Here is a 25452-nt window from a genome sequence, read left to right as displayed (position 1 = left end):
ACATGGACACAGAGGAAAGGCCACGTGAGGACACAGAGGGAAGACAGCCGTCTACAAGCCAAGGAGAGAGGCCTCAGAAGAAACCACACCTGCTGACACCTTCATCTTGGACTTCCAGCTTCCAGAACCATGAGACAATAAATTTCTGTTGTTCAAGTCACCCACCCCATGGTATTTTGTTATGGCAACTCTAGCAAACTAATACAATCGCCAATCTCCGTCCCAGACTTACTGCAGAAGTGATGTCAAAGAAACATTTTATGTGGATAGCATTTCCATTCCCATACGGCATAAGCCATGAGAGAATAGTTCCGAGTATGTGTTCCATGATGCTTGGAAATCCAAAGTGTATCTATGGGACTGGCCCAGTGTAAGAGTGCCCTTTGTGAGGTCATCATTCCACTCTGGCTAGATCTCCACGGAGGGAGACATGCCAGCTTTTAAAGACCCTTGAGGAGCCATCATGCCTCACTTCACAAACCTTCTTTTGAGAAACATCATTAGCAGAAATCTATTTGATACCGCCAAGAGGAAGCAATGCCTGCAGTATTTGAAAACCCTGAGAACGCTGCAATACGATGGATTTAAGACCATATATTTGGGGGAAGCTGAAATCCCTGAAAGCCTTGTCACTGGGGAAGATTTTAATGACGGATATTACATTCAGACTCCAACTTGGTGTATTGTGCATGCCGGTGGTAGTCAAGGATGGGTGCCCTGGAAATATCGGATGTTCCTAAGAGATGAGTTATGCGTCAAACAAGAAGACAACCTCTTCTTCGAGTTCTGTGATGCAGCAAAGAAGGCCTATGGGAGGTGCGCCATTGTGGTCAAAGAGAGAAGGCTGCAGGATGAGATGGGGCCAAAGGAAGATAAAGAGTCAGTCATTAACTTAACGAGCATCATGTGTTGCCCTGAGGTGGCCAAGTCCTGTGGCCATGAACTGCTCTCTCTGCCTTCCCCTTACAATTACCTGAACCCTTTAGACACAGCCTGGTCTTTTCTGAAATGGTTTATCATCAATAACAGAAAGGAGTTTTGTTTGCAGTCCATTGACAGTGTCTATTCTTACCAGTATATACTTTTAAGTGATTTAATTAGCAAAGGGATTGACAGGATAAACCCAAGCAAATGGAAAACACTAACTAACAAAGTGCGGAGATGGGAAAACTACTATCTTGGTAAATTTTCTTGAGGGTGATTCCTCCAACAAGTGGTGGGACTATGCTACAGGCATGGTCTTTACCAACTCCATTGGGCTCGATTCTGGACCACTGCAGCCAAAGACACTCCAACAGTGACCTCGCAGGGATGCTGTGAGGACTGAGGCTCCTAAAGGCATTGGCAAAGTACTTTAGGTTCACTGGAGGTTTCATTAAAGGTCATTGGTAAATTAGGGATCTCGACTTCCATCCCGTTAAGGCCTCTCTGAGGGCTATGTCACAGGGAGGATTAGAGGCAATCCAGCCTAAACCAGCTTGGCAGTGAGCAGAGCTAAAGGTTGTGTGTTCAAAATTTTGGTCTGAGAAACAAATAGAACCAAGTGCGTAATCACAAAAAAGTTGAAATTAAGTAGTGTGCCAACCAGTTTCAGCCCACCAACGTAATCCACAGGAAGCCAGCTTGCCAGCAGCTGGAGATGTGGTCCAGACAGGCTCTCTCCTTCCCATTGCGTGAAAGCAAGGCAAGAAGCATCCATGGAGGTGAAATCCCATCCAGATGCTCCAAGGCAATTTGGTGGTCCCAATAAGAACCTGGAAAGCTATCACAGTGATTGGTTCAAGGGGGACTTGATGGGTGAACAGGTGGAGGGAACGGGGTCTGTGGAACCCCCTTACCCAATTCATCTCCCATCCCAACCCAAGAATCCCAACAGGAGGTCATAAAACTTTGTCATGGAGTCGCATCTCAGCGCCCTGAGAGCTAAGCCACGTGCAGTTGGTGCAGCAGCACCCTGTTCCAGTTTGGGGCTGCTGCTGATGTAGATTGTAAGGATTTATGGTGATATTTTTCACTTTTATAGAAAAAGGCCTGCCTCCTATTAAACACATCATGAAGTTCACTCTTGTTTATATCTGTTCAGATAGTAAGTTTACAATGGAAGTAATTATTCTGGGGTGTAATTATTCCCCAGTAACTTCTGGGGTTGGCCTGGTGGCATAGTGGTTAAGTTCGTGCGCTCCGCTGAGGCTCCCCAGGGTTTGCTGGTTCAGATCCTGGGTGTGGACTTAGCACCGTTTGTCAGGCCAAGCTGTGGTGGTGTCCCACATAGAAGAACTAGAAGGACTTACAGCTAGGATGTACAACTATACTAGGGCTTTGGGGAGAAAAAAAAAAGAGGAAGATTGGCAACAGGTATTAGGTCAGGGCCAATCTTCCTCAGCAACAGAAAAAGCATACCTTTAAAAAAAAACAACTAAAGATCTCTTCTAGAGGGTGACTAGTTGATAAACGATCTAAGGGGAGGCTCTAAAAAAATAAAAATAACTTCTGAGCATTTCTACCCAACTCCTAACAGACTTGCCCATTTACAGGATTATGAGCGGGGCTCCTGCTGGCCCAGTGCTGAAAGCATCAGATTCCTTGCTTGTCTTCCTGCCCTGCTTCCTTTCTGCACCTCCCCACATTATTCAGAAACACTTTGTCCAATGAAAATAGATGTTCAATGCTTTTCGGCCACCAAGTGGTGGACTTCCATAGCATCTTGTCCTTATGTGTTTTATCTGGGGATGAACTGTGCCTACAACAGCCGACCACATGGAACCAGGCCATGTCAGTTGTTGCACAGCCCACTTTACAGCCCATGGTGTTGTATTTGTTTCCCGTGGCTGCTGTAAGAAACTACCACAAACTTGGTGGCTCGAAAAAACCAAAACTTATTCTCTCCCAGTTCAGGAGGCCTGAAATCTACAATCAGTTCAACTGAGCCAAAATCAAGATGTGGGCAGGGCCACGCTCCCTCCAGAGGCCCCAAGGGAGAAGCCATTCCTTGCCTCTTCTGGTTTCTGGTGACTGCCGGCATTCCTTGGCTTGTGGCTACATCACTCCGACCTCTGCTTCCCTGGCCATGTTACTTTCTCCTCTTCTGTGTCAAACCTCCCTCTTATGAAGACACTCGTGATTGCATTTTAGGGCCCACCTGGATAATCCAGAATCTTCTCTGCAGATGGGATTGAGTTGAGGATTTTGAGATGGGGAGGATTTTTCCACATAAGGTCACATTCACAGGGCCCAGGGATGAGGACTTGGGTACCTTTGGGGACCATTTCTCAGCTGACCACAGGTAAAGAAAGTCTTCTTCCCCCAACTGAACTACCACATTCCCCATCAGCAGTTAACCGGGTGAAATAACCCTCACCGCGTGGGACACTTGTGTGGGCTTTTTCACCACCTGTGTCACGTATGTTTTAGAATTCAAGTTCCCTGAGAGCAAGTAGGAGGTCTCAACCCTCCCTGCTGACTTCACTGCACTGGCACTGTGCAGGCCCAAGTGTGGGTGGCCCGGGTTTGGGGACATGAGTGCATTTTGCCCCAGCATCACATTTATCACACACCTACCCAGAGTAAAGCACTCACAGCTACACTTGCTGAATCATTTAATCTTTGCAATAGTCTGTGATGTAGGAATTACTGTTATCTCCATTTTCAGATGGGGTAAACTGAGGCACAGAGTTATGTAACTTGCTCCTGTGCAGAGGAGCTGTGGTTCAAGGCCAGAGTTCATGCGTAGAGCCATTATTCACACTGCCTCTCTACTAACAAGCGGTTCATTTAATCCTGATTGCAACCCCATCAGGTATGTTCTACCATCTTCCCATTTTACACAAGAGGAAACTGAGACATCAGGAGCTCATTTGGCCAGTCAGATTCCAGAGCCCAGGAGCCTAACCACCGAGCCTGGCTTAGTTATCGAAGGCCAGCTTTTCCCTTCTCACTCCTACAGTTCACACGGCGGAAGGGCCGCCTCTGACATCAGACCAGACCTCCTGGCAAAGCAGCCATCTCCAACTGGACACCACAACAGAAACGTATTCTAGCAGGACACTGAGCCAGAGGCGGAATACCTCTTGAAGACACGTTACTTGGTGGTGAGGAAACAATGGAACGTCTTTAGGTTCTCAGATGAACAAGATAAACCAACTGGAGCTATTGTTGTTTGAAAACCGAAACAATCTAGTGAGACGAATTTAGGGTTCCAACCCTCTGAGGCCTTGTTTAACTGTCAGGCAGGCAAGTAGGGGGAGAGAAGGTCCATACAACCAGAGAGACCAAAAGGACCATGTTTAATGTGCAATTTGGATTGTCTTCACAACTAAGAGACGCTGCTTTATACTAAGCATGGAAACTTCCAGCAGAAAGTAACGGAGAGGGCGCTGGGCTTTGGGGGGGGGGGGGGGGGAGTGGACCTAGTTGGAATCTCAAGTTTCCAGCTCGTTAACTTTGAGACTTTGGACAAGTTACCTTCCTTCCCGGAGGCTCAGTTAACTCACTGGTAAACTAGTCTTGAGGCCTTTAAAATTCTTAGCACACGCCAACCCACCTCATCGTGTCTGGCGCCTCCCGAGGGCCCAAGAGCCTGAAGCTCCTGTTCTTACTGTCCAGCTCCAGGTTCCAGCAAGTATGGCTACAATTATACCTGATGTCGCTGACCTCATTTCCTTTTCTCTTCTTGAGGAAAATTCTTGCTTCTTTTTATCATCAGGGCATAATAAGAGCAGACACATCTTAAGATACTGTGATCAAAGGAAACTCCGTTCTCTGGCATTTCTTCTGAGATCATCTGTGATGGGTTAGGAAGTCAATGACAATAAGAGGTTTCTTCCTGTGGAGTGGACAGGGAGGATGGTGCGTGCAGCCCAGAATCTCTTGGGGAGCAGCCATGTGTGGCGTTCGCATGAAATAAAAAGTGGGTGACAGTGCCCAGCAACCCCGCATGTCTGGACACGTCCTCTGGGAGAGACTTTACGATGTCGGCGGCGCTATTCCCCCGAGACGTTGGCTGACGGAACTCCCACCCTCTCTGGCCCTCACCATCACCAACAACCACATCCCACTCTCTTCCCGTGGGCCAGGGTGACTCCTGAGAAGTCGGTGGTGAGTTGGAAAATGGCGCAGCCCTGGAAAGAGCCCAAAGGTGTCAAGTGAAGCCAGATACCCCTGGCTCTGGCCTTGTCCATCCAAGGAAGGTCCAAGCTCAGCGGGGTTGATGGAGCCGCGTCTGGCCCAGAAGAGGGTGGAGCTGCCCATCCAGGCAGTTCACACTCCTTCTATTTGTGAAGGTTTTATGTATACAAATCATTTTTTTTCAAGGTATGCTTTTGTTTTGGTGAGGAAGATTGGCCCTGAGCTAATATCTGTTGCCAATCTTCCTCTTTTCTTTTTTCTCCCCAAAGCCCCAGTACATAGTTGTATATCCTTGTTGTATGTCCTTCTAGTTCTTCTATGTGGGATCCTGCAACAGCGTGGCTTGATGAGCAGTGTGTAGGTCTGCGGCCAGGATCTGAACCAGCGAACCCTGGGTGTACGAACTCAACCACTATGCCACCAGGCCAGCGCTATACAAATCATTGTTACATACTTGATCTCATTAGGTTCAGACGACCACTCTGTACATGGGCAGGGCAGTGACCTTTAAGCTCGTTTTACAGATGAAGACAAGGCCAGGCACAACTGATTCACCTGGGGCACGCATACCCGTACTGACAGGTGGCTCAGGGCTAGAATCCACGACTTCCTATTGGGAAGCCCTCGCACCCCTCTCCAGCTGGCTCCATGGGCAGTTAGGATTGGGTTGGGCTATGAGTACTGGAGATGTAACTACAGAGATTTAAGCAAAATAGACCCAAAACAAGAAGTGTTAAAGTGGCAGTTCACTGTTAATGAGATGGATCCAGGTTCATCAAGAACCCAGGGTCCTATCTTTTACTCCACTGTCCTAGAATTGGTTCTATCCTCAAAGCCACTCAATAGTCCAAAATGGCTGCTGAACAAGCCATTGCATTAGCATTCCAGGCAGTAGAGAGGGAGAAAGGGAAGAAGAGGGGCTCATTCCTTTCCTTTTAAGGGAACTTCCAGGAAGTTCCACACAACACTTCCACTTAAATTTCATTGGCCAGACTTTGTTGCAAGGGAAGCTGGGAAATATAGTCTTTTATTTTGGGTGGCAGTGTGACCCCAGCTAAAAGTCAGGGTTCTAATAGTCGGGAGGAGAGGAGAAGGAATATTTAGGTGGCAATGGCAGTCTCGGCTACACTCCCTGCTCTCCTTCCTTTTGGTGTTACCACTCATCCACTCCTCAAACATTTGAGCACTTTCTAGCTGCCTGGTAAAGTGTGCCAGGAACAGATGTACCAAAGAAGATGAGCTCAGGCCCTCACAGCGGTCAGGGTCTGGGGGGCGGGGCATCTCTCGGTCAGTGGGAGGCTGGAGGTCAGGGTGGCGAGGGCTCCCAGTCTAGTGCCTGGTGCTGGGGAGATGGGGTCAGAGCCACAGGAAGAGAGAGACTGGAGCAGAAGTCAGAGGAGGAGCGAGGATTTCATCATGGGCAAAGGAGGGGGACAGGAGGGCCCTCGAGGCAGGGGCTCGTGCAAGCGTTCAAGTCTCCCCGCTTCCTGGGGCACAGGCGTGTGAGTGTGTGTGTGAGAGAGACTGCATGTGTGAGACTGTGAGAGGTGTGTGTGTGTGTGACCTTGTGTGAACGTTGTGTGTGTGTTAGCTGGAGAGTGGGGAGCAGAGTGAGAAAGGCAAGCGGAAGGAGAAGAAGAATGGCAGTGGGACAGGGACGGGAGGGGAAAAGGAAACGACAGCGCGTCCTGTGCGGGGGGCCAGGCTTTCTTCTGCAGGGAAAGGAACCCCAAAGGGTGTTGAGCAGGAAGACGCCCCTTCAGTTCGGCTGTGGAATCACAGCCCTTCCCACAAGGAGGCCACTCCAGGTTGAACCCCCTGGGTGAGTTTTCAGGCTGGACCACAGGCAGTGAACAGGACCCACAGGGACACAAGCTACCTCCCCCAGCAGATGTGGCGGCAGCCAGGGCCCTGCGGTTTCTGATGGGAGGGGCAGTCAGGACTCAGGCCCCTGGCTGGCCCAGCGCTTACACGTCTGCACACCCAGCCCGGAGCCCTCCTTCCTGGATCTCCATCTGAGGCTGGGTCTTCAGGCTCCTCTGCTGACACCTCCTCACAGAGGGGAGGGGACACCTGGAAGACACTTTGCCCCGCTGTGACTCAGCACCCAGTACTTTTCCAGTCTCAGTCCTTCCGCCTTGCCTCCCACCCCCATGCCAGGGTCCATAAAACAGAGCCTTCTGTTTGCAGTCAGTCAACAGGGAGATGACCCCCGTCTGCACGGAGCCCCCTGACCTGGACAGGTGCGCTGTTCCATGGAAGTGGGATGGGAAGAGCCGGGGTGTCCTCGGGTTTAGATTCTTGCTTGTACCGTCTTGTGCCCTGGCAGTAAGTGGCTAAAGGCTTAACCCTCGTTTTTGGCTTGTTGCTCCTTCTGACACCTGATGGCTCGGCTCTTTGTCTCTCTCTCTCTCCCAGCTCAGCCAGCCTCCTGACACTCACAAGCACCTGGAAGCGGGGGGACACCGGACACTGGAGGGGGCTGGGAGGACGGTGCTCCACCTGACGGGAGAAGGGAGAGGGGAGGGGGTTGCAGAAGCTGGGCTCCTCGAGGCTCTGGTCAAGCCCCAGGGGCTCTGCCCAATGCACCCACACCCCTCCCATTTGGAGCAGAAGGCCTTGCCTCAAGCCAAAAGGGAAACTGAGGCCACCAGCACGGCTTCCCTCGATTTCCCCTTGCCCTGCACTTATCAGGGGCCTCAGTGCCCGGGCCCCAGATGGCCCCCAGGTTCCCTCCCCACTTCCTCCGGCAGCCGGTCTCCCTTCCTCTGCTGTTGCCTTCAGCCTTGATTCTGCTCAAGATCCTGCTCAAGCTCCCGCCTTCTGGAGTAAACCTTGCCCTCCATCCTGCCTTCCCCTGAGACACCAAAGTCTCTCCCCTCCTGTGAGGTTTGCAGCGTCTGCAAAGTGGGGAAACAGGATAACTTCTCCTACAATTCTCAAATCATCAGCTCGTTATGTTTCTAGGTGAAGTACCTCCAAATTTAATCCAATGAGGCTGATTGTGAATCTGAAAAAAGCACAATTGATACGTTAGAGTGTCCAAAACATCTGGAAACACAAGGAAACTATTAAGCCAATCATTTGAAAACTAACCAGTTACTTGCAACTAACACAGTGTTCAAAAATAAGTTTGTTTCAGGGCTGGCCCCGTGGCATAGTGGTTAGGTTTGCATGCACCACTTCAGTGGCCCAGGGTTCACAGGTTCGGATCCCAGGCTTGGACCTACCACCACTCGTCAAGCCATGCTGTGGTAATATCCCACATACAAAGTGAAGGAAGATTGGCACAGACATTAGCTCAGGGCCAATCTTCCTCACCAAAATAAAGGAAAAAAAGTTTGTTTCCTGCCTCTGCAGACACAACCACTTGCGCGTGCACTCACACACACACACATGCACACACTCTTGAGTAACGCAAATGGCAGTGTTTCCATTTCCTCATGTCCTCCCAGGTCCTCGGCTCGCCCCAGCCTGGCCTCTGTCCTTGTGGCCCTCATGCTGCCATCTTGAAGACTTGATGACTCACAACTGGGAAGAACAAGAACTCCTGCCCGTCTTCCCTTTCAGTGCTTAGAAGTGAAAAGCTGGACCACCAGGCCTACATCTTGTCTCTTTCTCTCGCCAGCTGGGGGACGACAGACAGGGTGACTAAGCTCTCTGTGCCTCAGTTTCCTTACTTGTGAGAAGGGATGAAGCAACTGTTGGAGGTACAGGTATAAAGTGCTTGGAAGGACAAGGGCAGAATGAGGATTCACGCCACCTTCACGCTCTCCTGCTCTGCACCCTCCCGCTCTCAGCTTCTGGTTCATCTCCCTCTGCCCTCTGTTTAAACCTCAAAAGGAGTTCGAAGGCCCACCTGGTCGGAATCCCCTGGGGGTGATCAAATCGCAAATTCCTGGTCTCTCCCCGACAGGTTCTGATGCAGTGGATCTGGAATCCAGCCCAGGGGTCTGCATTTTAGACAGCCTCTCGTGCGTGCTCGCCTTAGACCCCAGCCTCAACTCTCTTCTCCCTCTGATGCGGGGTCGGTGAGCCGAGGAGTCGAAAGAAAGATTTCTTGGACTCTTAACATCTGGCAGTAGTGCTCTTTTATTTAGAGAATAGTGTGGAATAGCATGGGGACAGGACCCATGGGCAGTCAGAGCTTCTGCTGCTGCTGCTTCTGCTGCCCCCGCTGGCATGGGGACAGGACCCATGGGCAGGCAGAGCTGGTGCGTGGGGACAGGACCCACGGGCAGTCAGAGCTCCTGCTGCTGCTCCGAGTTGAGGGTTAGGGCTAAATTTAAGGCATGGGTATGTGAGTCATCTCTTTACAAGACAAAGGAAAAAAAGTTAAAATGGTACCAGTGCCGGTAGGGTCCGGACATTGGGCGGTCCCACAACTTTTAGATAAGAATCAAACCGGATTGAGTAAATGGCAGAAGTCACCGCTCAAATATTATCTTCAACTAAAGACAAAGGAGGATTTTGGGGTGGGGGGTCAGTTACATGAGGTTGCCAGACAGTAAACAACTTAAGTTCTTGCCTTCCCCATTAAGAGTTTCCAGAGATAAGGCCATCCCCCCTTCCTCCTGGGGCAGAGAGTGAGGCATGGAGATTTCCTTCACAAATGCAATTGTCTCTGATCAAAGGGCAAACAAATTCCACTCCTCGGAGCCTGCTTCTTATCTGTAGTTTTAAAAGTAACCAGCCTAAAAATCCTCGTCATAAACCATTTTAAAATTAAGCAGCCTAAAAATCCTCATCACCTCTAGACTCTGTGACCCCCGGCTTCAGTCCAACAAGGACAAGACCTGCTCCACAGAGCCGAGCTCAACGAACGTCCACGGAATCCAGCCAGGGAGACTGGCCTGAAAACCGTTAGGAATGCGTCCTGCAGACAGCCACATTTCCCTAGAATGAGAATTTGGACATAGCTTGGGGGGAGGTGACCCTTTTTAAAGCACCCCAGATTTTTTGTTGGAACTATTCAGTTCCTGAAATACATTACATGTGTCTCTGCCTTGTTAAGCAAAGTATATAAACACAACCTAACCTTTTTCTTAATGACTAAGCTCATCATTACGAACATCACGTCATAATATGTGGTGTTCCTGATCCGGCACTGGGCAATCACGCCATGAGTTCTCTTAGTCTGCTGCTTAAAGACTGTCTCTCTTGCTCTAAGGTATTTCTGCTGCCAACAGCCTTTCTTCCTTTCTATTTCTAGTATGTTGTAAGCTTGAAAATCCAAAAAATGTGTTAGGAACGCGTCCAATAAGATTGAATAGGATCTGGGATCCTAGGCCCCTCTTGTGGATGGAGGACATGGATTTCCATTTATGTCTTTGAAACACCTTTCAGCCACCCAGGGTCTCCTCCTTCTTGTGGACTTATGCTCGATTATGGTCAGAGAGTGGCCGGATGGGTGCAGTCCAGATGGAGTCCTAGTTGTGGGCTTTATCATCTATCTATCCACCTACATCCACCCATGCATGCGTGTATCCTACCAATTATTTAAAGTCAACTGCAAATCGACTGACTTCATGTATATGGAGTGGAATGCTATCAATAACTCCAACTGGTGATTGATCACCTCCCCCTAGTGGTGGAAAAGCGTATAAGAAAGGTAACTAAAAAAACCCCCACACACTGTTTACAGAAAACCCACGGATGAGGTCAACGGTTTAGTCCCATTCTTAGGTCATCCTCTACAAATTTTCCAAGACGGCCAGGTGTTCCGCAAATTCCAAAACTGAGTTTTAAGTCCCAAAGCCTAGAAAAGCACCTGTGTTTAAAATAAACATAAACATCTACTGGTTAGGCATATTAAGGTTCTTCGTGAAAAGCCAACAGCCGCTCCCCTTCGGATTTATGAGGCACACGGGCAGGAGCGCAGTGGGAGGAAAGGGCACGCAGAGGTGGGGGTTATGCCAGGCGTGCTGGCAACCAGTGACACCCTAGTCCTGCAGAGAGAGGAAGCAGAGGCTGCGTCTCTAGAGCAGGGCGGGCAGGTCACCTGCCAGGCTGCAGAGGGCGCTCTGACGATGACAGGAGGGTCGGCCGTGACCCAGGGTCGTTCTGGGCCCCACCTGAGTAGGTGAGGGAAGCTTGGGAGCCAGGTCACAGAAACCCAAGGGCATTACTCCTCTGCTCTGGCCATTCGTTCACACTCCACGAGATCCCCGGCGGACGGAGGCTCCGGGGCAAAGACTCGCAGGAAGGCTGGGGTGCAAGCTTAACGGAAAGCCCCCTTTTGACTATTTTGGGATTTGCAGTTTGTAGGGTCAGGGTCTATTCTGCACTCATAATTCTGACTCCATGTGAATCCTGCTCTCTAAATTGTGATTAACAGCATCCAGCAAACAGGAAAATTTAAGATAAAATTCCCTCTACTTCTCACGTTTAAAATTCCACCTTCTACCAATCTGGGCCGGGACACAGTAGACATTTATTAATACACAGTCACACAAATTTTCCACATGGCCAGTGGCAATGGAACCCAGCACTCCACTGCATTCACAGCTTTGGTGACTGCTTTCTCATTCCCCATCCTCTCTGGTTTCTCGAAAAGTGAGAGAACTTGAACCTTTTAATAGAGACCTCAGTCTGTTAGGTGCCAAGTCAAAAAGTCTTATCAGGCCCCCTGCTCTCCGATCTGAAAGTCCCTTCGGTGTGTCCACCCTTCCTCTCTTCTCAGCAAACCCCAACAAGCAAACCGGCGGGAAGAGGACAAAGCTCATGGGTTCCTCCTGTTCCCTCACCACAGGACTCAGCGCAGGGGGTTCTTCAAGACTTGGGACCCATCGTGGCAGACGGGCACACGGTGATCCTCCATACAGACCCTCACAGATCGGCAGAGGCATCAACGCTCCTGGACAAACTCCTTCCCCCAACAATGAAAACACGCGCACAAGGGTGACAGTGCTTGTGGGAGGGAAGAGAAGAAAAGGGGTGTATGGCAGGGGGCAGACTAGAGGGACGGAGGGGTGGGGGACGGCGAGCAGGCCGAGGCTTCCATCCCCCGTGGCCAACGCCACTTCTCCTGCGGCCCAGTCCTCTGTGGAGGCGAACCTGTGATCTGGGACCCACAGTGAGAAAATGCTGGAAGAGGGTGAGTTTGCAGAAGTCCCTCCTCTCACAACATAGAGGGGGGTGTGTGTATGAGAGAGACACACACAGACAGACAGAGAGACAGACTTTGGTTTATTCCAAAGACCAGAGACACCTTTTTTTACAAAGGTATTTTATTTCAGTAAACAAAATACTGTTTCTTTCAAAAGCACATAAAAATTCACATTATTTTAAGTTAGAGCTATAGTTTGGGAGTTTATCCTCTGACCCATGATTCAATAATTAAGTCTTTCTTCTCTTTCTTCTCAGCTGGAGTCCCCTCAAGCTGACATTTAAATTACAAAATCTAGAAAGGAAGACCAAAGGGATAGCATGAAATGTCTAATAAAATAATAGTGAACATTTCACTTGCTCAGCGTTAGCCCCTGTGTTCAGCCATTTAGATTAACTAACAGAAACCAGTGAAGTTCATTTATTAATGAATAGATTTTTAGTGTCATAATTTCCTTCCATCTAGAAATCCTTTTGTTTAAAACAAGGCTCCAGGCTTTGAGGAGCTGCCCCCTGGGAGGGAATGTGAAGCCCGTGGCCAGCTCCAAGCGCAGCTGTGTGAGCCATGGTCCCCATGTCACTGCAGGCCTCTGTGGGTGTTTGTGGGATGGAAGAAGCGTTTATGACCACACACCCAATCTTTGTTCCTCTTCTTGGGTTAACACACAAAATGATGTCTGGAACGGAAATTCAGTCAAGATTTCAATAGAACCGCCTTCCCTCACCCTTCTTAATTTCTAACTGCTCCCTTTTCCATCACCCTAGTGCCTACTCTTGAGTTTCAGTCCATAACACATCTTAAAAACAAAGAAAGGCGAGATTCCACCACAGTAACCTCTCTGCCTGGCACAAGTGTGCAGCTCCCCGAGGCTCAGGGAGTGGCGCCGGGCGGGTGACAGAGGCGGCGAGCACCAGGGAGCCACGGGCCTTCTCACAGCTCACGGCCCTGCGCTCAGCGAGGCGGCGCGGCCAGGGGTGCGGCCCGGTGGTGGGGTGTGTGACCTGGGCCAGTTCTGGTTCTGCTCCTCACCGTGTACAGTGTGAGCCACTTTCTCAATCTGCATGGACCTCACAGAGTTGTCAGGAGGAGGATACGACACAACACCGCTGTGTATGAAACGCTCAGCAAAACGCCAGCACAGAATAACCATTCAGTAAGTACCACTATTACGACTAACAAGTCTGCCCGTACCCTCGACAAGTCTGCAGGTACTGTAAGGGAGGTCACCTTTCCAGAAGCATGGAAGCTCAGCGTGGGTGGGGTTTTGGATGTCACCAGCCCTGTGGTTCCTACAGTGACCTGTTGCTAAGACGACTACGTAAGAACAGATGTCCAGACCCAACCACAGGCAAACGGAATCTCTCTGAGGCTGGAGCCTGGGAATCTGTATTTTCATTTTTATTTTATTTATTTTGTTTAGGAAGATTAGCTCTGAGCTAACATCTGCTGCCAATGCTCCTCTTTTTGCTGAGGAAGACTGGCTCCGAGCTAACATCCGTGCCCACCTTCCTCTACTTTATATGTGGGACGCCTGCCACAGCATGGCTTGCTAAGCGGTGCCATGTCTGCACCAGGGATCCGAACCAACGAACCCCGGGCCACGGAAGCAGAACGTGCGAACTTAACTGCTGTGCCACCGGGCCAGCCCCGGAATCTGAATTTTTAGCAAGCACCCTAGGCAATTCTGACTGCTAGCCAAGTTTGGGAATCACTGATCTGGAACCACCTACCATGATATTTGAATCCTCTAACTTTTAGAGAAGCACAGAATTCAACCTGATAAATGAAAAAATTGGACAGCACACCAGAATTAAGGAGACCGCTAACTGTCATATGATAACTCTCTCACTGGGCTTAATAACAACTTCCTGGTGCCTTGATGTACTTAACAAACACGTTCCGGGCACCCTGTGTGCGCTGTGGGCACTGGGCTACGACGAGGAGTAAGACTTCGTGCCTGGTGAGGTCGTCTTTGGGAAGGGCCCTCTAGGCCAGGGAGCCAACAAGCAGTGGCAGAGGGGCCTGACAGTCTACTGTGGTGAAGCAGTGGCCTGCAGGAGCACGGGGAGAGGGCTGCAGAAGCGCAAATGTAACCTGGACTGGGAAGGGATTTACACGCCGTACCCAGGAGTCAGACTTCATCCTGAAGACAGAGGGTTTCTGATCTCAGGCACAGGCAGGGGTTTCAAATGACCCGGGAGGAATTTTACACACACTTGTAGGTATTTCTAGTATGTGCACTTCTCCGAGGAGAAGGTCCACCGCTTTCATGAAATTCCCAGGAGTGCTGTGGCCCAGCAGCTGGAAAGCACCAGCACTCCCGCTAAGGGAGAACCAGGCAGGCTCAGAGCCGAGGCGCGGACGGATCACACATGTGCCCTGGCTCAAGGGCTGGGATCTGCACTCCCCTCATCCACAGCAGCCCGACCTCAGAGGACAGGCGGGGCCCCGAGCCCTCAGCCGCCTCCAGACCCGAGGGACGTGGGGTTCTCTGAGCTCTCACATCCGAGGACGGCCCACCCTGACCCACCGTACAGTTCACACTTGCAAAGTCCCAGTACCTCTGATTTCCCTTTAGTTGTCTTTCTTCTCCGCCTGCTGCTGCTTCTCAGCTTCCAGCTGTCGCTGTTTTGCTTCCAGTCTCTTCCTCTGGTAGACTTTGACTCCAGCAAATGCCAGGCAGAGAATTAATGTTTTCGCTGCCAAGATATACAGCAGCAGGGGCACGTGCTCAAGCACCTTAAAGAAGAAAGAAACCACTCTCAACGTTCTGCAGTTGATAAGGAGTGTTTCTTTTATGTTCCGTCAGTCAACAAACATTTACCGAGCACCTCTTATGTAACAGGCACTAGGCCAGGTGCTGGGGCTTCACTGGTGAGCAGGACAGACATGGTGCCTGTCCCCACATCACTGACAGTCTGGTTTGAGCTCTGCCTTTCATCACCCCCTGGCTGCTGGCTTCACCGAGAGGACCACCAGTAGACTACAGACGTCATAACGCTGGTCTCTCACGACCTGACCATGTACTTTGCCCATCACCCAGGCCCTCTGCTTCTGATGCAGCAGCGTGGTCCAGTGCAAGGAGCCAGAGCCAGGGAGCCTGGGTGACGGCTCCACTCTGCCACCAACTGACTGTGCGACCTGGGTCAGTCACTTGACTTTTCTGAGCTTCCTCCTTTTCACCTGTGAAGGAAGGCTGGACCAGACCTTCCTTCTGGATTCTTCTACTTTAGTACACAATTTCCTCTTGGTTCCAGCTACCCATCAGCACTCATACTTGAATGTAAAATAAATACAAAAATAAAATACAACAAAACTTAAAACATTAAATCATGGCCACTATTTACTGTTCCTGTAATTTTCTGTTGGAGAGAAGTTTTAAGCCATTGGCTAACATGAAGTCTGGGGAACAAGCGGGGATTTGAATTCCTCTTTGCACGAGTGAGCTTTCTTATGAAATTCTATCTACCACAATAGTATCTCAAGGCAAATACTATGCTAGATTTGTCAACATGATTAGTATGACCTGAAGGATAATTATGAGCTTTTGGTGCGATTAAAAATTCCTACCTGGGGCTGGCCCCATGGCCTAGTGGTTAAGTTCAGTGCACTCCATTTTGACAGGCTGGGTTCGGTTCCCAGGCACAGACCTACACCACTCGTTGGCAGCTGTGCTGTGGTGGTGGCCCACATACAAAATAGAGGAAGACTGGCAGAGACGTTAGCTCAGGGTGAATCTTCCTAAAGCAAAAAAAAAAAAAAACCTTCCCAAATAAAGCAAAAAGGTACACTTTTGTTGAATGATCATTATTCTAAAGGACTAGGTAGGACTTATTCTAATGAAATCATTAGTTAAACTGCCAAACACCACGTATGATATGTAACACCCGCAGAATGAGATTCTACTACAGGGAGTACACTTGTCCTCCCCCTAACAGTGTAGCTCCAGTTAATCTGAAACTAGTTAGTGAAAACTTTAGCTGAGAACAATATGCTCACAGACCTGAAGGGCAGGAAAGGATTTTAAAGATGACTCAGTCTACCACCTTGTTTTATAAACAAGGAAAGTAAAGCTCCTGGCAGTTGAGACATCAATCAGTATCACACAGCTAATTCCTGATGAGGCCAGAGTTGGGACAGAACATTCTAACCCCCGTGCCAGGCTTCTTTCCACTGATTCCTGATTTTCAATGAAATGGCATTAATGAAATGAGAAATTATGTACACGTATGTTCCTATAGTTTTATTCTAATTCTTTATGACTCAGACCTAGACGAAGATTTCACATATGGAAGCTGTAGCATCAGCTACCACCCACTGGGAGCTTCCTGTGCTCTAAGCGCCTCACACAGACTTCTCCCTTTAATCCTCAGAGTGTCCCCACGAGGCGGACAGACTGTCCTCATTTTACGGCTGAGAGAACGTCAAGTCCAGAAAGGTGAGGGTCTGACTGTGCTCCGACTGCCCCAAAGCCTGAAGTCGTCATCACCACACACGACTGTAACAGACATGCTGCTCTCCCTGATCCTCACCAATTTCACAAGTAAATTATGCAAATCAACGACGGCGTGGCTACTGACCCTACCAAAGGCAGCTGGAACCACCACCTCTGAAGTTACTGAACGGGTTCCTTACCGACATTTGAGGAAGGCTGCAATGCGACGCAGTAGGAACATAACAGGTATCAAAAGGAGGACTCCAAATACTTAAATTGGTTTAATTTAACTAAAACAATAGGAACACAAGAACACTCGGAGTCACTAGGTAATAGTTTTCAACCACAAAATCATTTTAACAGTCGAGAATAAACAGAACATATGCACTTCAGAAAGATCACTCTGGCAACAATACAAAAGACTAAAAAAGTTACAAAAGTGAAACTTTCTATCTCGACAAACATAAGCAGCTTAGAACGCTGATTTGGTTTCCAGGTCCTTCCTCCTGAGACCCATGGCCAACCTCCCCACCTCCTCCAAATCATCCTCTAAGTCATTTACTTTCTGGAAGGTTCTCATTTTAGAGAGAAGAGGCTTGACTCCACGTTTATAAATCAGCTATGAAAGAAAAGAATGTTAAATGTTATTTGTCTCTTTGGAGGCAAAAATCACGAATTTGTTGAAATACACCTCTTTTTATGTTCACTAGGATTTTCTAGGCTAACTGAGCCCTGTTCATATTGGAAGAGCTACCATCTTCTAAGTCTCTCGATCTACGGATGAGCCACGAGAGTCCTACCGTGATGGAGCCCACATCACAGCCCAGGGTGTCGCCCGCGTGAGCTAAACACGAAACTTAGCTTTAGCAGCTACAGTAATGTCTCTCTCAATCAGAAGTTAGAAAATCCACTGAAATGGTAACACATCCACAGATGGGCACAGCTAAGAGGTTTTGGTATTTACTTTCTTTTTAAAGGTAATGGAGAGGAGGTGACAAGAGGCAGAAGTTTCAGGTTTGAGAGGGGGCCAGAGCAGAGGCAGGAGAGGTCAAGGATGCTACAAGGGCTGAAGCAAAGGGGCCTTCTTGCGTACTAAGGGGCCCCGGTCCTGCCCTCTGGGGTACCAGGCTTCAGTGGTGTTGAATCTCTTCCTTTGATTTCCTTCTAACAAACCCCTTCTCACATTAACTTTCAAAACATGCAAACCCTCAAGGCGGTAAATGAATAAAATATTGTTGGGGTGGACTACATCTACACCAATTTTTTTAAACAAAACCCCAACACCTCCGTAATGAGAATGGCTGACCCTTTAAAGAATGAGGCTACACTCTGTTGCCAATGCACAGGCAGTGCTGACTGACGGCCACAGGCCCCCAAGGCAGAGAGGGAATGCACCGGGGGCTACATAATCCTCCAGCCTCCTGGGGCTCCGAGCAGTCAGGGCACAAGGAGAGGCCACTCCTTTCCGATGCTAAAGGGAAGGTCTCCCTTTTTAAACATGACGTTGCTCCCTGGCAGCCATGGTGCTGTGTGTCTGCCTAAAGCTGGGAAGGTCCAGGTGGATTTTGTTCCTGATACAGAAAGGAGTCCTTTTGTCAAAAGTAGGACTGGCCTGGGGGGTCAAGTGGGTTGATGTCACTCCACCACTAAAAAGAAAGCTTCCTCTGTGCATTGCTTTAGACCAGTGTGCATTAGCATCAGCTGGGAACTCATTAACCCCAGGCCTACGCGATCAGAAACGCGGGGGTGGGAGCCACAAGAGGCCTATTAACACAGTGGTTTTGATGCTGAAGTGTGAGAGCCATTGCGGCACCAAGCACAGCGCTCTGACCTTGCTGACAGGGCCTGTAGCACAGTTACTGCCTGCCGTCCTTTCGGTGCTGCAGAGGGCAGAAGTCCCGCCCTAACTCCCACCCCCAGTGCTTCTGCTTCTTCCCCTTACACCCTCTCTCTCCCACCCTCTCACTGTGAGCTCTGGAACCCCACTACCTGATTAACAAATGCGCCTAATTTTCAACCCTTCACAGAATCCTCGCTCTGCCTCCTTCACTTCAACCAGGCTCTTCTGGAGAAGTCCCCACAGCCCTCCTGCAGGGACCCCAAGCCCGTGCCCCAAGGAGCTGGAGAAGGAGGGAGGGTCTGTACTCTCCTAGCTCCCGGATCCTGCTTCCAGACCTTTCCAGTTCTTGCAACAGAAAGCAGGTGGATGTTTTGAACAAGGAAATGCTTATAATAATTGAAAAAACATGTACAACAAGAACCTAAATTTGAAAGTACACACACTAAACTTATATATATGGAAAAAAATACTGGAAGAAAATACACCAAAATTGTTAACAGCAGCCATCTCTGGATGGTGAGACGATGTATGATTTTTATTTGATTTCATACTTTTCAAAGAATCTACAATAAACACGTATTTTAGGGGCTGCTCTGTTAGCCAACTTCCCAAGCTCACCCTGCTACTTCAGAGATCTAACGGGGCACTCTCCTCTCCCTCTCTAAGACCCGCAGACTGCTGCCCATGGTTAATGGGAACCTCATCAGCTGCCCTTGAACTTCTGCTCCCACCAGCTGATCTCATGTTTCACAAGGGTCAGTGGTGTTTATTCCCCAGCCAGTTTAAGTGTACCTGATGTTATAACAGATAATTTATTTAAACATTGACACTTATGCAATATGACCACATAAAAGAAAAAGTTGTTTCCATGAAAACTAACCGAATGCTTTGAAAGGCTTAATTTGAGTTGGAAAAAAAATGCTGTTGGCAACACAAATATAAAAGATTAGGGAAGAGCATTACAATCTGGAAAGACTTTGTGTACAGATTGCTTTGTAAGATCTTAATCCACTTTAAAGAAAGCAAAATGTAACACTGTAGGTGAAACTTCAAAGGCGTGGTTTTTGCAAGTGAAGTAAGGCAGATCTGGAGGCAGTGGACACCCTGGCAAAGAAAAGGCCTCGCCTGCCTCCAAAAGTCTGATGAACAAATGTACATTTATATGTTTTAACTTAAAAGATTAAATGTTATTATGATTCCTGCTTTAATCTTTTTAATCAACTTACCTCTACAAAACTATCATTCTGAATTCTTAGAATCAGGAGAAAGAACAAAGCCAAGCCCTAAGTGTTTAAAACTATTCTCACCTTCCAGTTCATGTTGGACCAGCCGTGAATTCACTCCCGATCAATGAGGTCCACGCAGACAGGCAAACGAGCAGAGGGAGCTGGAAGACCAGGACCCACTGCTCTGGTGGAGAAGAGAAGAAACAGGTCAGTCTGGGCTTTCTAGAGCAGACCACCTTAGGAAGACTCCTCTTTGATGGAGAGAGGGCAGATGAGCAAAGAGAGCAAGCTCTGTAGAGAGGAGGGTTAAGGGTTCCCACAAGACCCAGAGCCCGGTGGAAAGCAGATGGCCCAGGTGAGGGCTGAGACAGCCTTGGCCCTTGTTGGGCAGAAAGATCTCCTCGCTGCCCTTCACCAGGGCTGGGAGCCTGGGCCCAAGTGGACGGGGCAGCGCTGCTCCTAAGGCGACACATGCTCCTTCCCATCCATCTGAGGACACGAGAGCCCGGGTCCAGAATCTGTTCCTCCACCCACTCCTGCCCTACGAGCCAGTTTGTGGCTGAGTGCCTTTCTGGTGCTCAGGTCCTCTGAGTGTTAATTAAGCTAATCTAGGTATTTAAAAAACATCTGGAGGGAAGGGAATAAACGACAGGGGGAAAAAACTGTCCTAAGAAAGAAATTCCTATCTAGGATTCCCTCTAAAACGTGAGGGAGACCGAGGAGGAGGTGAGGCAGGAAGTGACATGGCAGGGACACAGCGGAGCACAGGATCTGCTCTGAGGCCCTGTATGCCACCATTTTTAGAATACGACACATACCCCAAGACTCAGAAGACTCGAGCTCTGGATGGAGAACCTACACACTCTGGAAAGTGACTTCCCTCTGGGGGCCTCGGTCCCATCTGTCAATGAAGAAAGGGGTGTCAACTAGATGGCCCTAGGTTTTCTGAAATTCGGCACTTACAGCACAATAATCACAGCTTCCCTTTGTCGTGCGGGCATGCTGAAGTGCACAGATGCATGAACTCGTTCTGCCTTCACAGCAGTCCTACGAGGGAGAGTTTATTGTCTCCACTTCCGAGACGAGGGAACAGAAAGATTACATAATGCATCCAGGGTCACACGGTGGGAACCGGGATTCGAACCCATCCACGTGGCTCCCGAGTCTTAACCTGATGCAGGCAGAGAGCTCTGCATTCAACAATCACCAGGGAGCTTCTTTCAATGCACTTAGAATTCAGAAAAGCAGCAGAAAATTCCACAGACCTTTAGAATGGGGATGAGATGAACTTCAGGAAAGATGTTGTAGAAAAACTTTCGCTTACAAAAGCATCTGAATATAAAAAGGTCATACCTCATCTATTCAAGGTCACACACGATCATGAAAACAAGCTGGCAGGTGGCACGAGATAGCCAGGTTTTCCCCATAACTTTTTCAAAGTCAGATAAGCCAAGGACAGGAATTTACACCATACACCTGTTTGAATGTGACGACGGCGATTGAAGGTGCCTGTTACCTTTGTGTATAAATGGCCTGTTCATCTTTAAGTAGCAGCAGATGCTGATGCGCACTGGAGAAATACTTTCCTAACATGTTATAAGCTGCTGTTGGAATTTTCACTTCGAGTAATCTCTAATAGTCTCAGGGTTTACCCATTTGTAAATCAAAATAAAATGTTTAAGGTCATGGAAATTTTATTTTTAAAACTTCTACTTTGAGTTTTGTACAAATGCAATAAGTGAGTTTGGCTGTTCCTGACAAATTTTCTGAGGCCAAACTACATATCTAGCGAACTGAAGTAGGTAAGAGATTAATTCCCAAGGTCAAGGACAACAAATAGGTCCAAAAAGCTTAGAGGAGGAAATAAACTAAAAGAACACCCAGTGGTCCAGCCATTGGGCAAACATGTACTATGCTTACTAGTGTGACCTTGGACAAGCCATTGGGCCTCTCTAAGCCTCAGCTCCCCATCTGTAAATTCTCCTTCAGAGAGCGGATTGTATACACTCAGCACACAGAAAGCACTAAATAAATAACCATTATTGTTATGACAAATATCCCTCCTGCCACTAATGGACATGCCAAGCTGAAGAACATACATGAGGGGCATGCACGGCAAACAGCAGTCACTGCAAGACAAAAGGACAAGGTATCAAGAACCACCTGTGGACCCGGAGAACTGCAGATGCGGACTCTATTCCTGGTGACACCAACGGCAGGGCATGTGACCTGGAGCAAGTCACTAATCTCTTTAAAACAAAGCATTCTTATTTTTAAAAGCAGAATCCAAAGAACAACTCTGAAATTCCTAAGTCACCACTGTCTCTGATATCACAGAACCTGACTGGAAAAATACACTGGCAGCTGCCTCGACGTCATACCTAGAGCGATAAATTCAAGCTCTTCAGGAAAGAAACATTTAATATCAACCTCCAAGTAGTGAAAGGGGTCCCGTGAGGGTAGGAGACGAGAGGGCAGAGCAAGCTGGCTCATTTCCACCCACTGCCTCCAAATTATAACCTTTCCCCACCTCCCTTCAATTACATGCTCCAACTCAGCCATTTCTGTAGCACCCCGCAGGACTTCAGCAAATGAGGACAACTGAGAAAGCTAAAAATATCCGCGGGCTATTTGCTCGGCTGCCATATGTACACCGCATGCAGTATTAGAAACAGGAGGCAGCTGGCATCTGAGGGCTGAACTGCAAAAACCAACAACATGGGGACAATTTGGCGAGGCATAAAATCTATGAAGTGCAGGAAATTTTAAACTTCCCCAGAACTATCCACAGTTTCAGCTTAAACTCAAGAACCAATGGCTTAGATAGAAATCATTCTATTTCCTTTACTGCAAAAAATCCTAATTTTTTCCTTTGCCAGATTTCGCCTAGAAAACAGAAAAAAATTATTCACTCATTTTGGTTAGGCCGATTAAAGCAATACAGAGAATGGATTGGCCACAAACTATGTTTTCTTCTTGGCACACCTAACAAACTCAAGGATCCGTCTGTCTCTTGGTGTCTAAGCTCATTCCAGCCACTAGTTAGGCTGTGTCCTTAGTGTGAACTTTGGGAAGCTGTTCTCATTCCCAGTCTCTACCCTTTTCTCCCCAACTCTTCACCTGATCATTTGAGGTAGGGCTGGTTGGGGGAGGGGAGGTTCCATGCGAAGCTTGGGCATCACTTGGTGGACCTCTGAGCCCCACAGCCCGGTCAGCCGGGGTTCCCAGGGCCAGAGGGGCTGGGCCTCAGCCCGACACTTGGAGAGGAACACCTGCCCTGCTCAGACCCCAGGATGGGGGCCAAGGGCGGCCACCGCATCCCTCACCCTTCCACAGAACACGGCGTCCAGAACATTCGCTCGTCCCCCAAAACCCTTCGGACACCAACACCCTCTGGCTGCCTCTGGGCCCCGCTCGGACCGCGTGCCGGCCTAAACACGCCGCCCCCGGCGCCGGGTCCGCGGAGCTCGCGACGCCTGGATGACCCGGCCAGGCAGGGGCGCTCCGTAGGTGCGGGCCGGGGTGGCCGTCAACCCCCAGGTCCCCACCCACAGCCGGGGGCCAGCTGGCGGGCGTCCTGGAGAGAAAGCGCGAACGCGAGCCGCCAGCCGGACTCCCCAGGTCCCCAAAGAGCTGTCCTGCTTCGGGTCAGGATCCCGCTGACCCGGACGTCATCCACTTACAGCTCCAGGCCGCGGAGGCTCCAGCGCCCGGCCCGCAGACAAACCACGACTCCCACAATGCCGCGGGGAACTACCAGTCCCGAAGTGCACCGCTCTGCGCCGGCGCAGTGGGCCCAGCGGCCTTCGTAGGCACACCACCCCGCGCCGGCGCAGTAGCCTGGGCGGCCTTTATGCAGCTGCGGCGCGGGTTGCGGATGGGGATTGGCCCGGTGGGGAGCAGCTGCTGGGAGTGGGTCGGGTACCTGAGCCCGCTCCTGGGGTGTGTTCTCATTCCGAATTTATCCGAGCTGGAGGAGGACTGGCGGAGGGCGGGGCGTCGCGGGGCCCCTCGGTCCTCGCCTGTCCCTCATTCCCTGAGTGCTCCTCGCAGCTGTCTGAGCACACGTGGGTCCCCAGAAGTTTCCAAACAGCGTTCATCTTCGTTGACAAAATGCATGCATTTTCCTTTGGGATAGCGGCAGGGTGCTTGGTACTGTTCTCAGATACCTTCATTCAACAAATGTTTCGTAAACGCATGCAGAGTTTGAGCATACTCAGTCCCTGCTCGGGGAGAGCGCAAACTGGACGCCCAAATACAAGGGAACGAGCAGGAATGTTCACAGAGCTCTTACCACGGCTCGGCTCACTCTTCTGTGGATGAGGAAACGGAGGCAAAGGGAGGTTAAGTGGCTGACGCAAGACAACGCGCGAATTGCAGCGACAGAATCTAGGTTTGAACCCAGGCGGTCTAACTCCCGATCCCGTTATGACATTGTGTGATGATGAGGTACAAAATGCTAGGGAGTGCAAAGGAAAGGACAGACCGAGGGGTAGGGGGTTTAGTTCTGTCAACAAGCGAAGTTTTCCTGGAGAAAGTGACAAAAATAGCTTTGTTCTAAGCACTTGGAGACTCTTGTCTTACTGAAGTCTCATAACAAGCCTGTAAAGGACATAATGTCATTATGACCGTTTCACAGGTGAGGAGATGGAGACACAGATTAAAGGAGTTGTCCAGGGTTTTAAAGTCAGCAAGTGCCGGAACTGGGACCTGTCTCAGTAATCTGGATCTAGACTCCATCAGGGCAGCCACTACCATGAGCACTTTGTCAAATCGCTTCTGAGCTACCCTGTAAGGACTAGGTAGAACTCGGGTCCTGTGGAGCCAGTAGACCAATCAGGAGTAACTCTGAAAGCAAACGGGATGGAAAAGAAAAACAGCAAGTTGTTTGAATTGGCATCCTTAGTGGCCGAGTTGAAAGTGGCAAGCCTGGGTCTGAGGGGAATTGATGCTGGAGTGGCAAACTAGGATAGATGGTTTCCACAACTGTATACCCAACATGCTTGTAAAGATTCAGCAATTCCTATTCCCCAAAAGTAAAGTGGCTGATTACCATCTGTGTCACTCCCTATGCTTTCAGTGATGATAATAAAATGAACTTAATTGGGAAAAGCTAGATTTTTGTCCCTCAATTTGTTTTCGTGTGTCAAAGATGAACAAAGCCAGGCACGAGTTAAAGTGTTAAGGATAAACTTTATTCAGGAACTATTGCAACGGGAAGGAGGGTCCAGCATGAACTAAACTCGACTTTGATTTGTGCAGAAGTAATTGGGAATTTTAAAGAGAGACTGAGGGAGTGGAGGCACTTGAGCAGAATCAAGGAAGTGGAAACTTACAAAAAGCGGGGAATTGGTCAATCTGATCTGGGTTTGTTAATAGGCACTTACCTGGAGGAGAAACGAATTTCTGTCTTTATGACCAGAGGCAGTGGTGCAAGTTAGAGCAGGGTGCCCACCTGGCAGGGAGAGTTCCCTCCTTGCATGCGGGCATTTCGAAGAGACAAGATGGTTCTGGGTGATAAAAGATTTACGTCTCAAAAGTGGGAGAGAAAGGATTTATAATGGCAAGCTTTCTAAAGTAACTGCTCCAAGAGGGGGTTTAGGGGGCTGATTTGCCTACCACCAGGTTTTGGCTGGAATGAACTGTAAATTCTCCTGGCAGCATGGAGCTTTCTCAGGCAGATACTCTAAGGGGGGCAGGATCCTCTTAGAGATGTAAC

At 49.2% G+C, this 25452-nt stretch overlaps 2 protein-coding genes across 6 annotated transcripts; one reads left to right on the top strand and one right to left on the bottom strand.

The window, feature by feature from the left end:
- Positions 1-393: 393 nt before the first annotated feature.
- Positions 394-1342, top strand: C21orf140 (chromosome 21 open reading frame 140). Its single transcript, XM_014736493.3, has one exon. The coding sequence runs from the start codon at positions 464-466 to the stop codon at positions 1193-1195; it is 732 nt and encodes a 243-aa protein (XP_014591979.1). The 5' UTR covers positions 394-463; the 3' UTR covers positions 1196-1342.
- Positions 1343-12478: 11136 nt separating this feature from the next.
- Positions 12479-23557, bottom strand: SMIM11 (small integral membrane protein 11). Of its 5 annotated transcripts, XM_070252575.1 has the most exons (6): positions 23417-23438; positions 21897-21982; positions 20552-20634; positions 19815-19917; positions 14794-14971; positions 12479-12526 (listed from the first exon to the last, which is right to left on the bottom strand). In XM_070252575.1, the coding sequence occupies exons 4-5, from the start codon at positions 19824-19826 to the stop codon at positions 14807-14809; spliced, it is 177 nt and encodes a 58-aa protein (XP_070108676.1). In that variant the 5' UTR covers positions 19827-19917; positions 20552-20634; positions 21897-21982; positions 23417-23438; the 3' UTR covers positions 12479-12526; positions 14794-14806. The 5 variants fall into 5 exon arrangements, with proteins under 5 accessions (XP_070108676.1, XP_014591837.1, XP_070108678.1 ...); XM_014736351.3 differs by lacking the exon at positions 21897-21982 and having other exon boundaries at positions 23417-23557; XM_070252577.1 differs by lacking the exon at positions 21897-21982 and having other exon boundaries at positions 19815-19912; positions 23417-23557.
- Positions 23558-25452: the final 1895 nt, after the last annotated feature.

This window comes from Equus caballus, chromosome 26, assembly GCF_041296265.1.
Source record: "Equus caballus isolate H_3958 breed thoroughbred chromosome 26, TB-T2T, whole genome shotgun sequence".
In the NCBI taxonomy this organism is placed as follows: Eukaryota; Metazoa; Chordata; class Mammalia; order Perissodactyla; family Equidae; genus Equus; species Equus caballus.
Note: the sequence above shows the minus strand (reverse complement) of the source record. Positions and strands in the feature narration are given on the sequence as shown.